Source organism: Lepidochelys kempii, chromosome 4 (genome assembly GCF_965140265.1).
Source record: "Lepidochelys kempii isolate rLepKem1 chromosome 4, rLepKem1.hap2, whole genome shotgun sequence".
Lineage (NCBI taxonomy): Eukaryota > Metazoa > Chordata > Testudines > Cheloniidae > Lepidochelys > Lepidochelys kempii.
Window position 1 is genome coordinate 26,869,254 of NC_133259.1, and position 14,461 is coordinate 26,883,714.

At 40.6% G+C, this 14,461-nt stretch overlaps 2 protein-coding genes across 6 annotated transcripts in view; one reads left to right on the forward strand and one right to left on the reverse strand.

The window, feature by feature from the left end:
- The window catches only part of DAPP1 (dual adaptor of phosphotyrosine and 3-phosphoinositides 1), a 45,487-nt gene extending 40,812 nt beyond the window's left edge, over positions 1-4,675 (forward strand). Inside the window, exons 7-9 of the mRNA XM_073340783.1 lie at positions 530-615; positions 1,285-1,372; positions 3,426-4,675. Coding sequence (XP_073196884.1) covers positions 530-615; positions 1,285-1,372; positions 3,426-3,476 — 225 coding nt within the window. The 3' untranslated portion in view covers positions 3,477-4,675. The remainder of the gene's footprint in view (positions 1-529; positions 616-1,284; positions 1,373-3,425) is intronic.
- Positions 1-14,461, reverse strand: part of LAMTOR3 (late endosomal/lysosomal adaptor, MAPK and MTOR activator 3) — a 62,753-nt gene that overhangs the window by 47,193 nt on the left and 1,099 nt on the right. For 2 of the 5 annotated variants that reach the window (XM_073340787.1, XM_073340785.1), the window contains exons 2-7: positions 12,739-12,795; positions 11,795-11,829; positions 10,876-10,934; positions 9,765-9,898; positions 8,405-8,468; positions 7,015-7,253 (exon numbers count right to left, since the gene is read on the reverse strand). In XM_073340787.1, coding sequence (XP_073196888.1) covers positions 7,180-7,253; positions 8,405-8,468; positions 9,765-9,898; positions 10,876-10,934; positions 11,795-11,829; positions 12,739-12,747 — 375 coding nt within the window. In that variant the 5' untranslated portion in view covers positions 12,748-12,795 and the 3' untranslated portion in view covers positions 7,015-7,179. Of the gene's footprint in view, positions 1-7,014; positions 7,254-8,404; positions 8,469-9,764; positions 9,899-10,875; positions 10,935-11,794; positions 11,830-12,738; positions 12,796-13,716; positions 14,382-14,461 lie in introns of those variants that run through there. The other 3 variants (XM_073340789.1, XM_073340788.1, XM_073340786.1) reach the window with 2 other exon arrangements.

The following is a 14,461-nucleotide window of genomic DNA, read 5'->3' on the forward strand; positions in this document are numbered from 1 at the left end:
TTTCTCCCCTTTTGGTATTCCTGCTTTCCAAGCATTTACTCTCTGTTGCTCTGTTTTACATTACTTTGCCCCAGATGTAACAGCGTGGATAACCCTTTTCCTGCCATCATGGGATATATAGCCACCAGCATACCCGCTTCACCAGAAGTCCCACTTTAGTGGGAAGCTATATGAAAAGCCTTGCTATTCTGGTGGCAGAGTCATTAGTCAGCTATGTCCTTGTAAGTGTGCCCCAAACCTATTCTCTTCCAGCTGGCAGTACCATGCTGTCATCAGCCCAACTCTAAATTTAAAGGTATTTTCCTGTTCCTTGTATTCATCCAAATTCTGCTCTCAGCTATATTGCTGTAAATTTGGATAGACTCCACTGCGTTACTCTGCATTTACTACTCCAACATAACTGAGAGCAGAATCTGGCCCCTTGTCACCGTTAGTGCATGGAAAGAAAGTGAAACCTTGGGAGTGAGGTCAGCTACTGTCTTTCTTCCAGTTTCACACACTCTCATTTTTAAAATATGTTATTTTGAAGTCCACAGAACCAATTCGGGTACTAGACTTAACGGAATGCTCAGCAGTGCAATTTGATTACTCACAGGAACGAGTAAACTGTTTCTGGTAAGTTGCAGTCCAAATTAACCCTTGATTCTTTTGCCTAGCTTTTCCAAAAGCCATAATATACTCAGGAAACATTGATTTGCTATTGCCAGCCACTCCTGACACACACCCGATGATAATGGGTGAGCATTATAGAGTCTCTCCCACTCTTTATTGTATCCATGTATCTCAACCAGCTCCCTAGATCAGTTCCACATAGCTCTGTAAGAGTCAAGGCTGGAGATAGTACTCTTGCTTGAGCTATGGGGTTTCATTCATTATTGATTCCCACTTCCACTCAGAAAACTAAATTCAGCCCCAGGGTAGGCAGGTGCAACTCATACTGAGGTGAGACCACCACCAGTGAATTTAACCCTGGTTATTTTTGCGGCGTGTGCACTAAAGCCAACCCCAGCACAATTCTGCAAAACACAATTCATTTGTCAATACTGGCCAGGCACAATGTATTAACAAGACTCTCACTCTCAAGAACTGGATTAAAAAATAGTTCTGGCTAAACAGCTGAAACCGGACTGCAGGTAGGACCTGAGACATTAGCCACACAAATGTAGCATCACTCCAGCACCTGAAGTCTGAACAAAAACTGGTCAGTGCCAATGTGGGAGGAAGCACCGCTGTGGGAGGAAATACTGATTATTGGAATGGATTTAGATTATGTTTTCTTTACAGTTTAGTATTCCCACTAAGGACATATTACCTGTGTGCAAAGACTGGCATAGAAGCTGATGAGTGGATTAAGATACTGCGATGGAAATTGGTAAGGAAATGGTGTGTTAAATGGCAGCGTGGGCAGAAGGCTAATCCTTAGGATTTAGCACACCAAAAGATCAGACAAGCATTTGTTGGCTCTTTCCTGTATTTACATGTCTAACAGATAGATGTATTTACCATAGCAATGCATTAATCCAGCTATGATTACATTGCCATGCCCTTGTTGAAACTATATAGTTTCTCCATTTTGAATGACCATTGAACAAGTTGTCATCCTAGATATTTTTCTTTTTTAATTCTTAAATTATGGATTTATTTCCAGTGCTACAGAAATCTCATTGTGGAGTTGGTTTGAGATTCTCTGCACAATGAGGTATTCTCCTTCCTAATGTGTGTACGCCATCCATAGGTACACTTAGCAATTTTTTTATTTGTAAAAATGCTCCAGTCAAATGGGCTCTGAGTGCGTATATAAAATACATTAAACAGTAATCTCCAACAAAGTGTTGTCAACTCTCATGGTTTTATCATTAATCTCATGATTCTTGGTATTTTTCTTAAACACCTGACATCATGTTGTTAAGTGAAATTCTGTTTTCATGGGAAGGAAAAGTGACTTTCTAGCCATCATGGTAGCAGAGAAAAGCTTGAAAACATGAAACCTAAAGGCTCCAAAAATTAGAAGGAAACATAAAAAGAACCCACATTCTTATATATTTTTTTAAATTGATGATTTTAGGGACCCAACTCATGATGATTTTTGATTGGCTAGGGTTGGCGATGCTGTGAACAAATTGAGAAAGTATTGCTCCCACTCAGTTAAAATTTCAGTGAGCCAGTCTGAACCTTCAAAGATTAGCATGCAACTTCTATTGACTTCAGTGAGTTGCATGCTTGGAGTCTATTCCACTACATGTATCACACATTATGAAATCTGTACATATGGACTTTGCGAGGCCTATAAAGTGAATAAGACTGCTTTTTATGAGGTATACATTTAGGGGTAAAAGTAAGCCGGTACGGCGTACTGGGAAAAAGTGTCCGCCAGTACCGGCCCGTACAGCTGACTTTAAAGCGCGGCCACGGCAAAGAACCCTATTTAAAGTGCTGCTGGGGCAGCGCTTTAACGTCATTGCCCCTTTTGACACCCCCCTCCCCTGGGCCGCCGATGGGAGGGGAGGAAGCAAAAGGAGCAGCTGCCCCTAACCCTAACCCGGGCCCTTTAAATCGGGCGGCATGGGCCAGGCTCAGCGGATGGGCTGGCTGGGGGACGCTGACCCCCAGCCCCGCCCCTTCCGCCCGAGGCCCCGCCCCTTCCAGGGGGGCCGGAGCCAGCTCCCCGTACCGGTAAGAGTTCAATTTTACTTTCACCCCTGTATACATTCCATAATGGTAAGTACATGACATGACATTTGTCACCACCACATTGATCTCTCTGCTATCCTTTTTCTATCTTGCCTATTTAGACTGTAAACTCTTTGGTGCAGGACCTGTCTACTATTCTTTTTATGCAGTGCCTGGTACAATGTGGCTCACTGTTCTTGGTTGGTCCCTAGGCAATACTGTAATAAACATGATTAATAATAAGATATTAAGGCATATATACAGCATAGTCCCTTTAAAAGTGCATCTGCCACACAGGAAGGGCATGTTAGGTTTTTTCCCAGGATCTTGTTTGTTGGCATTCCCCTGCATGTCTGTAAATCCCCAACAGGGACGACTAACTAGACTTGATCTACAGTTTAAAATCATTGCATTAAGAGATGCCCACACAAAACTGGTTAAGCATTTTGTATGTGCATATTCTACAGTACTGTTGTCTGGAGTGCCTTCTGTGTTCATAGTCTTGTACAGAAGACAGAAAGACTGGTCCGTGCCCCAAGGGAATTTTTTACCTAGACTGTAGATAATACAGGCCCACACAGACAGCATACATTGGGAGATCAGGTGGGAGACAAGAAGACAGGGCAACATGTTATAAATCTAACTTGCTCAAAAATCAGCAGCTAGTATTTTATCTCTGCCCAATTTTTATTTTCTTTGATATTTCTTTTTAACTCGCCACATATATGAATAAGTAATATTGTCTTTTGTTTCAGGCACAAATAAGAAAACACCAGGACCAGCGTGATGCCACCTCTCCTCTGTAGTTATGCCTCTAAATAATTTAGTCAGCGAGAGTCAGCCTTCAGCATTGAGCGTCACTTCACACGAGAGCAGTGTCAGCACATGAGTTACCTACAGTGTACATCTATGTACTTGCATATATAAGATTAATGTTAGAGGGACACTTTCAGAATGTGAAGTGTTATCAGTGAAAACTGTTGCATCCTAACAATGCTGGTTCCCTACCCACTCGCATGTTTCTATTTGGTTCACTTTTGCATCACAAAAGCGTTCAGTATTTGAAACTTTCGGCATCATAGTAAAGCACTCTCAGTTAGCTTCATTGAGCTTCTGTAATAAATGCATAACTAACTACTAGCAACAGCTGTTCTGCATGGGATAGCCCACTCATTTGAAATCAGCTTTTTTTCTGGAAACCTTAAATATTTGTTTTGCATTGTGTTTTAAGGGTTTAAATCCTAGAGGAAAATTATGTCTCCAGAGTGAATTTTTTTCATTGTGAAACTGACTAGAGTGTATTTTTGTAATTAATGTGAGTCCCTATTACATGGAAAATATAAACTTAATATTTTTAAAGTCCAGTGTCAAAGTGGGCGATGAATAATATTTGGTTTTGATTAAAGATATTAGCGTCTGGTCTGATTCTACATTTTGGCAGTGGTAGTTGCAAGTGTGTAGACTGGTGCTCTCTTTCTGTTAAATAGAATGTATGTTACAGACATGTACAATATTGAGAGCATCCTTATTTATACATTGGGGTGATAAGGGCTCAGGGCAGTTGGACCCCAGCGTCTCCATTCCCAGTACACCCATGAAGGAGTAGCCATAGGCACCCAGGGAATGAGGACAGAATGCTGTACAGCCAGCAAAGCCCTTGGTCCCCATTGGACCAAGAGCTTTTTAGTTTCAGAGTAACAGCCATATTAGTCTGTATTTGCAAAAAGAAAAGGAGTACTTGTGGCACCTTAGAGACTAACCAATTTATTTGAGCATGAGCTTTCGTGAGCTACAGCTCACTTCATCGGATGCATACTGTGGAAACTGCAGAAGACATTATATACACAGAAACCATGAAACAATACCTCCTCCCAGCCCACTCTCCTGCTGGTAATAGCTTATCTAAAGTGACCAGTCTCTTTACAATGTGTATGATAATCAAGGTGGGCCATCACTTGCCCACATGAAGATGATCATTAAATTTTACGCATTTTTGCTAGCCGCATCTGCTTGTAATGATCTTTTCCTTGGTTAGTATTGAGAGTTTACAGGCAGAAGCTATTAATTTTAGTTGATTAGGTTTGTGTGTTTTAGGGGACAGGGGCAAGGGGATAAGACAAGTTATATTCTGGAAATCAATTGTAAAGCATTTGGCAGCTCTCTGGACAAAGAAAGATGGGATCATGAATTTGTTTTTAAATATCAAATTAGCTTGAATTGTACCTGCTCAAAAATGTTTTACATTAGACAAGGCCATGTTATGTTCTCCTGCCATATAAACTGCTGTGGCATTTTTTAAAAAAAGCACACCAACCAGTTTAATTTTCCATAGCTGCCTCTCTTCACATAGAAGAGGCACCTAAGCCTGGCAAAAGAAGAGACTCCATTATGATAGAGGAAGAATTCAGAGTTGTAATTACAGGAATAGTATTTTGTTTTAACTTAGATGTTCACAGTATTGGACGAATTTTGTATAGACTAAATATTTTAAGATGTCTTGAGTAAATACGGTTTCACCATACTATTAAAAGGTACTCTTTTAAAACTTAGATTGTGATGCCTGCAGTCAAGGAAGTTAGCAGAATGGTGTTCATACGCAACAAAGTTTTATAAAGTAATGATTTGCATCTCCGTTTTCCTCCCAAAGAAATAAGATAACTGCAATACAATAGAAATATCCGGTACAACCCTCTTGGTAAGCTAATAATAGTCATGCCTCTCTACTAATGGATGGAAAATCCTATGTGAGGTCAAATCATCTCACGATCAGAGCTTCTTCCCATGGGAACAGGCCGGTTACAGAATACTGGAAACAAGACGTAGTACACACTACCTCGCTCAAACAAACAATTGCAAACTGAAGCCAGGTTAGAATACAGCTTGCTGCTTTTCAAATGGAGCTTCACACAGACAGGCTGTTACACTGGTTGATCAGGACTCTACATTGGCTGATTAGTTTCTAGATGGAATTTGAAGTGTTTGCCTTATTGTATTAAAAATGCAGATGTTTTGGGACTAGATTATCTGAAAAACTGCCTCTTGCATGGGATACTTCGGCAGTTACAATCAGCACATGCTGGAGCCCCTTGATTTAAGTGGAAGAGACAGCTGGCAAGGCAGTCTCTGTAAAGATTCTTCAACTGAAGAATTCACAATCCCATAGACTAGAACCCAAATGTGTTCACCTTGGAAATATGCTGTAAAGCCAATCTTTTCCTTCTCAGGTTACCGAAGAGGCAGCGGGCTGAGGGATCCAAGGTTGAACTGGTAAGATGGGATTTGTTGTTGCTGTTGGAGGCAGAAAGTGTCCCCACAGCCCACCCTCAATCTTGAGGTGGAATTTTAGTAACGGTTACCAAGGGAAATCCGTGCTATCTATTTTAAATCAGAAATCCCACACCAAACTCTGAAGTTTTGCTCTAAAAAAAAAGGCATTATATGGCCCCCAAGTGTTTTCACTTCTAGAAAACTAACGTCTAGAGGTAGACAGTTGACAGCAAATGATGCGTGTTTTTATAAAAATGTAGAAATTCAAAAATGATGAGACCCAGATGAGATCTACACAGGTTATTATTTAGCCCATAAATTCTCCAAGTTGTTGTACATTTACAAAGCAACAAGGGAGACCGTTATCTGCATGGAAAAGTACGTTTACCAGCAATATTTTAGGACAGTTATAAAAATGGATCAGGCTACAAGATTTTTAAAAAATACTGTTTTATTTAGACATTTACTTAGGAAAACCTAAACATAAATGAGCAGGTCAAGTGTTACCACTAACATAGCCACAAATACCAGAACAAAAGACAATCCTGGGTATCACACCTACACTGTACAAAAGAAATACAAGAAAGTGCAACACCGATTGGGTACTTGTACCCAGTAATAAGGAAAACGCTTGAAGCTGTAACTTATATAGAAATAGCAGCATCCTTCTCCTGTACCAAGGAAGCTCACATTCAGATTAGTAGTATTCCTTTACCAACGCATCACAAAAAAAACACCATGGGATAGTTATTGATTGTACTGCTAGGACTGCCAGCATATGTTCTCTTTTTCCTAGCACAAGCAATGAAGCATTCATTACAGGACAATGAAAATTAATTCTACTTCCCCACTATGTAGTGGTGGCTAGTCAGAGTTAGGGAAACCCTACTCAATGCTTCATTCCCTGTACAGCAAGGCAGCTGTGGGTCACTTATCTGGACCGACAGTATGTGGATACTGGTCAACTCTGTTAAACCTGATCCTTAGTAAGGGCTCCACTGGAGCCATTTGGTGGTCTCTCCAGCACTGCACAACACAAGACACGTGGCGAAAGAGTCTGTCTACAACACACTAGTATCTCATTTCCGATTCAGCACTATGCACAAGTTTAATCTTTTTGAGTACAATATGGGGAAGTGATATTTCCTCTCAAACATTTGTTATTTTGTGGGCTGAGAATTATTGAATCTTTATGTCCCACTGGGTAGCGAAGAGATGCCGCACTTTGATGACATCATCAGGTTAAGAAACCTCTACAACCTGCCTCAACTCTTCAAACAAGGGAGCAAGCTCCTTCTCTAAGCTGACGATCAATCCTGTAACAATAAAGAAGAGATACAAAATAGTTACACTACACACAGTATCCATTAAGCCTCTCTCCAAAGTAGTCAATAATAATGAAAGTGTTTATTAAAACTAAACTGATTTCACTTCAGCGTCTCATGCTGCAAGGAAGCAGCATATGAGAGCTAGTCACAGCGGCGACCAGCAATTGCCACTGTAATTAAGTGCCCTCTGGTCTCTTCCTCTTCGAAGCAAATAAGAATCAAATAAGAGCAAAACGGGGCAGGGAAGTCCCCAAAACAGGAAGAGGGCCAATGCAAGCACAGTCCTCCTCTGGCACCTGCAGCATTGCCTCCACACCATGCAGGCTCTAGGGAGTATTGGGAGAAGGTGTACGCTGGAAAGTCAGAAGAGTGACGCCACAAGAGAGGATTTCCTCTGGAACAAGCAGAGAGCCAGAAGGACATATTGGAGGGTCAAACTCAGAGTCCTGCATAACTGAAGGGCATAATTTTGAGACAAGGTGTTGCACAGGTCAACAGAGGGCAAAATCTGGCCTGCAGAATCTTTGTTACGTCATCTGTATCATCACTAGCAAAAAATATTAAGCACTAATGTATGAAGCTGTTCAAGACATAAGACAAGACAGTACTTTCCCTGCAGACCTTAGCATCGAACAGACAAAAGTGAAGACTAGACACTGAAGCCTGGAGGAGGACGGAATAACGTAGAGGCTTTTGTTGGTTTTTGTTTTCATGTTTGGTTTGCTTTTTGTGGGCACTGAGGGAGAAGAAAGATTGTCAACTGTTTGTATTGTGGGGTCATTACCAGTGCATTTTCCAAATAAGTGAGGTTCACATCCTGTTTAAGGTAATGCATTATTAGAACAGGCAGGAAAATGAATTGCTTCGAAGAAAGATGATAGGCATTTTTGAAAATTTTGCCAAACTGCTACTTTCAAAAGTTTCAAATATTAGCCCCCTTTGGGACTCACTTTTTTCCAATCAATCATGACACCCTTTTTATCAGATTCCATGCTGGTGACAAGCTAATATGCAGTTTTGTAATGAATACTGACCTAAGCTGATGGAACTCATATTTTTCAAATGAATTATTTTAAGTCTTACTGAAAACATATCACTAGTCATAACAGTTTCGGAAATTACTGATAATGAAAACGTACCGGTGTTGGCATTGCTGCTAGCAATGAAACTTACTACCAAAGGTAACCGATTGAACTGGACCACCTTAAAAACATAAAAACAAAAGTTCCTCAGAAACAAAAAAAATCAATATGCTGCTTGTCAGAAAAACAGCGTGACATCTGCTATACTCATTCCCTAATCCTGCAGTCCTTACTCATGCAACTGGTCCCGTCAATTTAAATTAGAAATCGGAATAAGGACTGGGTTTTATGTACAGGTTTTAAAGATTCAGCGTTCAAAGGTGCTAGCAGAGAGAGCCACAAAATGGGATTGCTGTCTCACAGGTATGTACGGTATGTTACACATTGTGAAATCTAACCAATTTTAAAAGCTGTAGCATAGTGTGTATGTTATTTCCTCCCTCTTGTTACATGATAAAAAAAACTATTCGAGGGAAGGAGATATTATTACCCAGATATTCATGAAGAATTCAGAAATGCTGAACATACAGTAGTAGGGTCAGAAGAATGTCAGGCCAATGCTGTCAGGTCAGGGGCAAACAGCTACTTTTTTACATTTACTTTCCATCAAACAAAGCTGAATGCAGCAAGTCTAAACAGTTAATGCAAACAAATGACAAAAGCCGAACACCCTTCTGTAAATTCTGCTCATCAATCCACTGTGAACTGAGCAGGAGTGTGAATCTGTTGAAGGGTGATGGATTTCAGTAGACACATGAAAAACACTACCAAGTTTATAAACTGTGAATTCTTTTATGTAAATGTCCTTGCCCAGACACTATTACTGAAGCAGGATTTAACGGTTACACAGTTTAAAGTGGACAGAAGCCCCAGCTTGTTCAGCAGTATCACTGATCACATGTATATAAATGAGCATTTTGTTCTTCAAGAGAAATATTTTTAAATGGTCAGCAATAAACACAAATTTAGAATGGTAGATATTAGAGATTTGCAACAGGCACCACCAGAGGGATAGCTCAGTGGTTTGAGCATTGGCCTGTTAAACCCAGGGCTGTGAGTTCAACCCTTGAGGGGGCCATTTAGGGATCTGGGGCAAAAATTGGGGATTGGTCCTGCTTTGAGCAGGGGGTTGGACTAGATGACCTCCTGAGGTCCCTTCCAACCCTGATATTCTATGATTCTATGACAAGCTGGAGAACACAGTGAGCTTCAAGTACTGCCCTGAACCAGTAACTCATTATTGATGCTGGAAAACAAAAGCTAATTTCAATGAATATTGCAAAAATTCGGCATAACCAGCTCTTACATATTTTAGAAAATAAAATACACATTTAAATATAATCAATCCCCAGTGGAAAGCCAGCATGGTTTAAAAACAAAAGTCACAGAGGACTAGCTCTGGCCAACAGACCCTTACCTGGTATGTGTTGTAGTAACAGATGATACTCTTGTTTTTTGAAAGCCCGAGTTTGCTGCCCTGGTCTGTTGCAAGTGCAAAGGTGGACAAGAAACCAGGTCTAAGCGCATGCTCTGGAGCATTATCATTGGCAACTGGAACAAAACATATTTCACATTCCTATTTGATATGGGTCAGGCACCCTGCATATGAGGCAACAGTAAACTAGATCAGATCTCATACATATCAAACCGCCCCTCCCTGCTTCCCACCTTCCCTCAATAACGAATGCCTCTTGATGTGCTTTGGAAGATGCATGTAAATGTTTTACTCTGTATATCTTTATCACCACTTCAGCAGCCAGCTTTCCTAATGTTCTGAGGATGGCTTATTTTCTACATGCTTGTTTGTTGTGCCATGATCTGTGCGGATGCTGTTTTGTTTTATTGCGTCACCTGCAGTAGCACGCCAGACCCATTTGCACTGCACCCGTATCATGCTTACGCCATCTCTCTGCCTTCAGATTCACACATACATGCCACTCCTACTGAGCATCATTAAATGAGATGGGACATAAAAACCATCTGCAGATGCCCGAATCTTTACAGTCTTAACTTACACCATTGTGCCTGTTGCACTAGATGTCTCATACTACTACTGGAAAGTAAGGGAAGGATAGCACAACCCCAATGCAAACAAATTCAGAATTACATCCGAGCCGTTGGATGCATCTATCCGTGGGTAGCATTTGGGCATATCAGTCTTAGGGGAAGACTTCGGTTCAACCAATCCTGGTGTTGTCTACCAATCTGAAAGCAGCTTTAAGATATAAACTCCTTACATGATTCCAACTCTTTTCACTGATGACATGGTAAGGTGCCTACAGACTATGGTTTTAAACACACTGCATGTAGCTAGATAGAGGCTCCCTTTAAGAGATAATTTCTCTTGTTAAAATGTCCCAAATTTGAGCATGTCTGACTTAATGCTTAGATCAACCTCCAATATTTACAGTAAACTAAAAGCCAGACAGGAGGAAGAGCCCTCTCTTCAATAGGAAGCCACTTTTTGTCTTTCAGTTAAAGATGTAAATTATTATACAGTAGATGTACAATCAGATGTTATGATTTACCTTTGATAACAGGCACACCATCTCTGTCTGACACTAAAATAGCATGAAGACCTTCAACACTAGAGAAAAAAAATAAAACTGTTGTTTTTACCATGTTTAAATGTTGGCAGCGAGATTCATTTTTATTCAGCAAATACGTACCAACGTGAAAACCGAAGTAGCAAGGAGAGATGTGATAGTGCAAGGAGTGCCCACCATTAAACTAGCTTTTGTTATGCGACCATCCAACGGACCAAGGATAGACTTGTACTAGAAACAGAATTGGAATTGGAAATCGTGGAGGTCCTTCAGCTTAAGTAAGGGGACTGCTATTGGAAGTAGTCCTTAGTGCAGGTGTCACTGTATTTGCACACAGTCCCAGGGCATGACTATTTAGTGCTGCTAATGACTGGCCTAGCCTAGCTACTTGCAGTTACCAGAAACTGTAAGTTACCAAGATGAACCAAGTCCTCAAAAAGCCACTACAAAGTGTTGTTTGAATTCGAGAAGAATTATTCCAGGAACAGAAGCTTTTTTTTTTTTTTTTTAAAGAAACACACTATTCCCTTAAAATGAAGAGTACTGTACTTCTTTTGGGGTGGACAGATGGAAAGGTTTAAGTTATTTCCACCTGAACTGACTTTTAACTCATTCAGAAATAATAGTGTTGAATAATTTTCAAGATAAGTGTCTCTTTAATATTAAACTGGGTTACCAAAAGATAGGTTTTTGCAGCCAAATAAATATTATTCAGAGTATAGGAACCTACAGTGTAAAACGTAATAGATTCTTTTAAAAAAGTGTTCAGACAGTATGGACAGTCTGTTGGATTACTTTCAGTAGAGCCTACTAAAATCCAGGTAAATATTAACATACATTAATTGCGAAGCAGCACAGAGTGCAAAGTGAACACTTCACTGTAGCGTGATAGCGATGTTACCTTGGTAATTTTTTGTACAGAAACCTTTTCAGCTCCTATAAAGAAAAATAAGAGGATGAAATAGGCTTTATTTTTCAAAATAATAATATGTATGAAACTTTCACAATTTTATCCCAGTAGAAACTATTCATGTCATTTAAAAAATTCCTATTCCATTCTACCACAAAACACTTCTTTTAAATTGCATTGTGTGGAGTATTTTGAATTATAACTCTGACCAACTCCCTCCCTGCCCCCCTTCAGTGCTTGTAGACAAAAACAGTCCGAGTTTCAGAATTTGCATATGTATAGTACTTGTATTACTTGTTCCTTTACTTCTGTCCCTCATTTCAGTGGCTCTGAAAATGTACATACAGGTATTTGTTAACTAACCAAAATGCATCCAATACATTTAGTGAAGTGGCAGCAAGTATATTGTTGTATTTCTCTTCCTCCCCAAGTGTTTTAAATATAATGTTTCACGTTAACACATTAAATACATAGCGCTTGAACATTTTAACACAATCGCTGCCACAAATGCATATCCCAGACACACGTGAACTTTGTTTTAGTGTCTTCCAAATATCACCACGTCACAAGTTACTGAACAAAGAGCAGATTCTCTCTCCTTTTGCATAATCAGGTCATTCTCAATCAAGCCAGGCCTCTTCTCCTTTCCAAGTATTTATAGTCTAAGGCCTTAGTCCTGCAAATACTTTTGCTCGTGCATAACTTTACTGACAGCAGTAGTCCCACCGAACTGATTGAGGCTTCATAAGGGTGTGTCCATATGGATCAGTTTACAGGATTGGGGCTGTAAACTTTTTGGGACAGGGCCTATAGTTTCTTCCTGTTTGGTAGCTTTCACAAATAGTGAAACAAAACCTCCCAAAACAAACAAACAAAACCATATAATTACAAAGAAATACACATTTCTGTTTGAAAATATTTTTCAAAATACTTACGTCAGCCATATTTAGAAACTTTTGGGAAAAAAATAATCAGATGTACTGTCAAAGTTCCTGAAAAATAAGAGTCAACATTAGTCATGCACCTAAGCTTTTATGACCTCCCCCCCTCTCTCTTTTGCTTACTCTCACACAAAATTAAGGAGGGAGAAGTATCCCTATTAATTTCCAGCATCCCACAGCTCCTTCTGGTGCCAATGTGAAGAGGAGAATGCTCATGCTACCCTGCCCAACAGAGTGAATTATTGGCATTAAACTGCTCTTAAAAGAAACTGACCTACCACAAGCTACACACAAGCCCTTCCCCAGAGGCCCTTCCCCCACAAGCAGCCCTGTTGCAACTGTCCCACCCATCTCAGGAAGAAACATTGGTCAAAAGCTGCATAAACTGTGTAGAGGGAGTCTCAGGGCAGATCTACACTTGGTGTAGTGCTTGTGTAGATCTGTCCTGGTGTAGTGCTTCTACTGTCCGCGTAGCTCATCCACCTCCGCGAGAAGTGGTAGCAGCTATGTCGGCAGGAGAAGCTCTTGACACAGCACTATCTACACCCAGGGTTAGGTTGGTATAACTGTATCGCTCAGGAATGTGGATTTTTCACACCCTTGAGCAACGTAGTTATACCGATGTAAGTTTGTAGTGTAGACCTGGCCTCGCTGATGGGGCGCTAAAGAGAGGAATGAGTGTAAGGTGAAGGTAGGTACACATGTTATTCCTGGATACTCTCCACAATAAAACTGCCTGACAGCCACTCTGCCAGCAAGTTTGTATGTTTCAATGGGCTAACACGAGGCAGCAGTTAGTCTAGATATTTTCTGAGAGCTACCTCTTTCAAGCCTCTGCTATAATCACTGAACCACATGAGTCAGTCAGCTTTAACTCAATCCAGATAAGAGAGATGTAATACCAGCACAGCAGAGGAAGTAACTGAAAGCACTGTCTGTGCCTTGGATTGAGTTCTCCCAGTGGTTTGTTACCTTGCCATCCGAAATCTGTGTTTGTTTCTGGATGTCCAGGCAGCAGGAGTGTTAGTGTTGCAAACCCTGCCCACTGACTCTTCAATTGCCTAGGTACCCTGTTTCTTTGGTCATGAAGGCAGTCAGACATCTGTGTCTTTGTCACCTTCCCCCTGGAAACACCCTCTGCATGGATTAACTTCCAAAGGCAGTTTCAATTAGTGTAGACTGCTGTCAGCATTAGACGCAAGACTGGGGTGGTAACTGGCTCAGTCTACTCTGCACTGGTGAGGCCTCCGCTGGAGTACTGGGTCCAGTTTTGGGTACCACATTTTAGGAAATATGTGAACAAAATGGAGAGAGTCCAAAGAAGAGCAACAAAAACGACAGAAGGGTTAAAAAACCTGATCTATGAGAAAAGGTTAAAAACACTGGGGATCTTTAGTCTGAAGAGACTGAGTGGGGGAAGCTAACAATCATCGGATATGGAAAAGGCTGTTAGAAGGTGAGGGATCACTTGTTCTCTGTGTCTAATTAAGAGTAGGATAAGAAGTAATGGGCCTAATCTGCAGCAAGTGAGATTTAGGTGAAATACTAGGAAAAACGTCCTAGCGATAAGTTTCAGAGAAACAGCCGTGTTAGTCTGTATTCGCAAAAAGAAAAGGAGTACTTGTGGCACCTTAGAGACTAACCAATTTATTTGAGCATGAGCTTTCGTGAGCTACAGCTCACTTCATCGGATGCATACCGTGGAAACTGCAGCAGA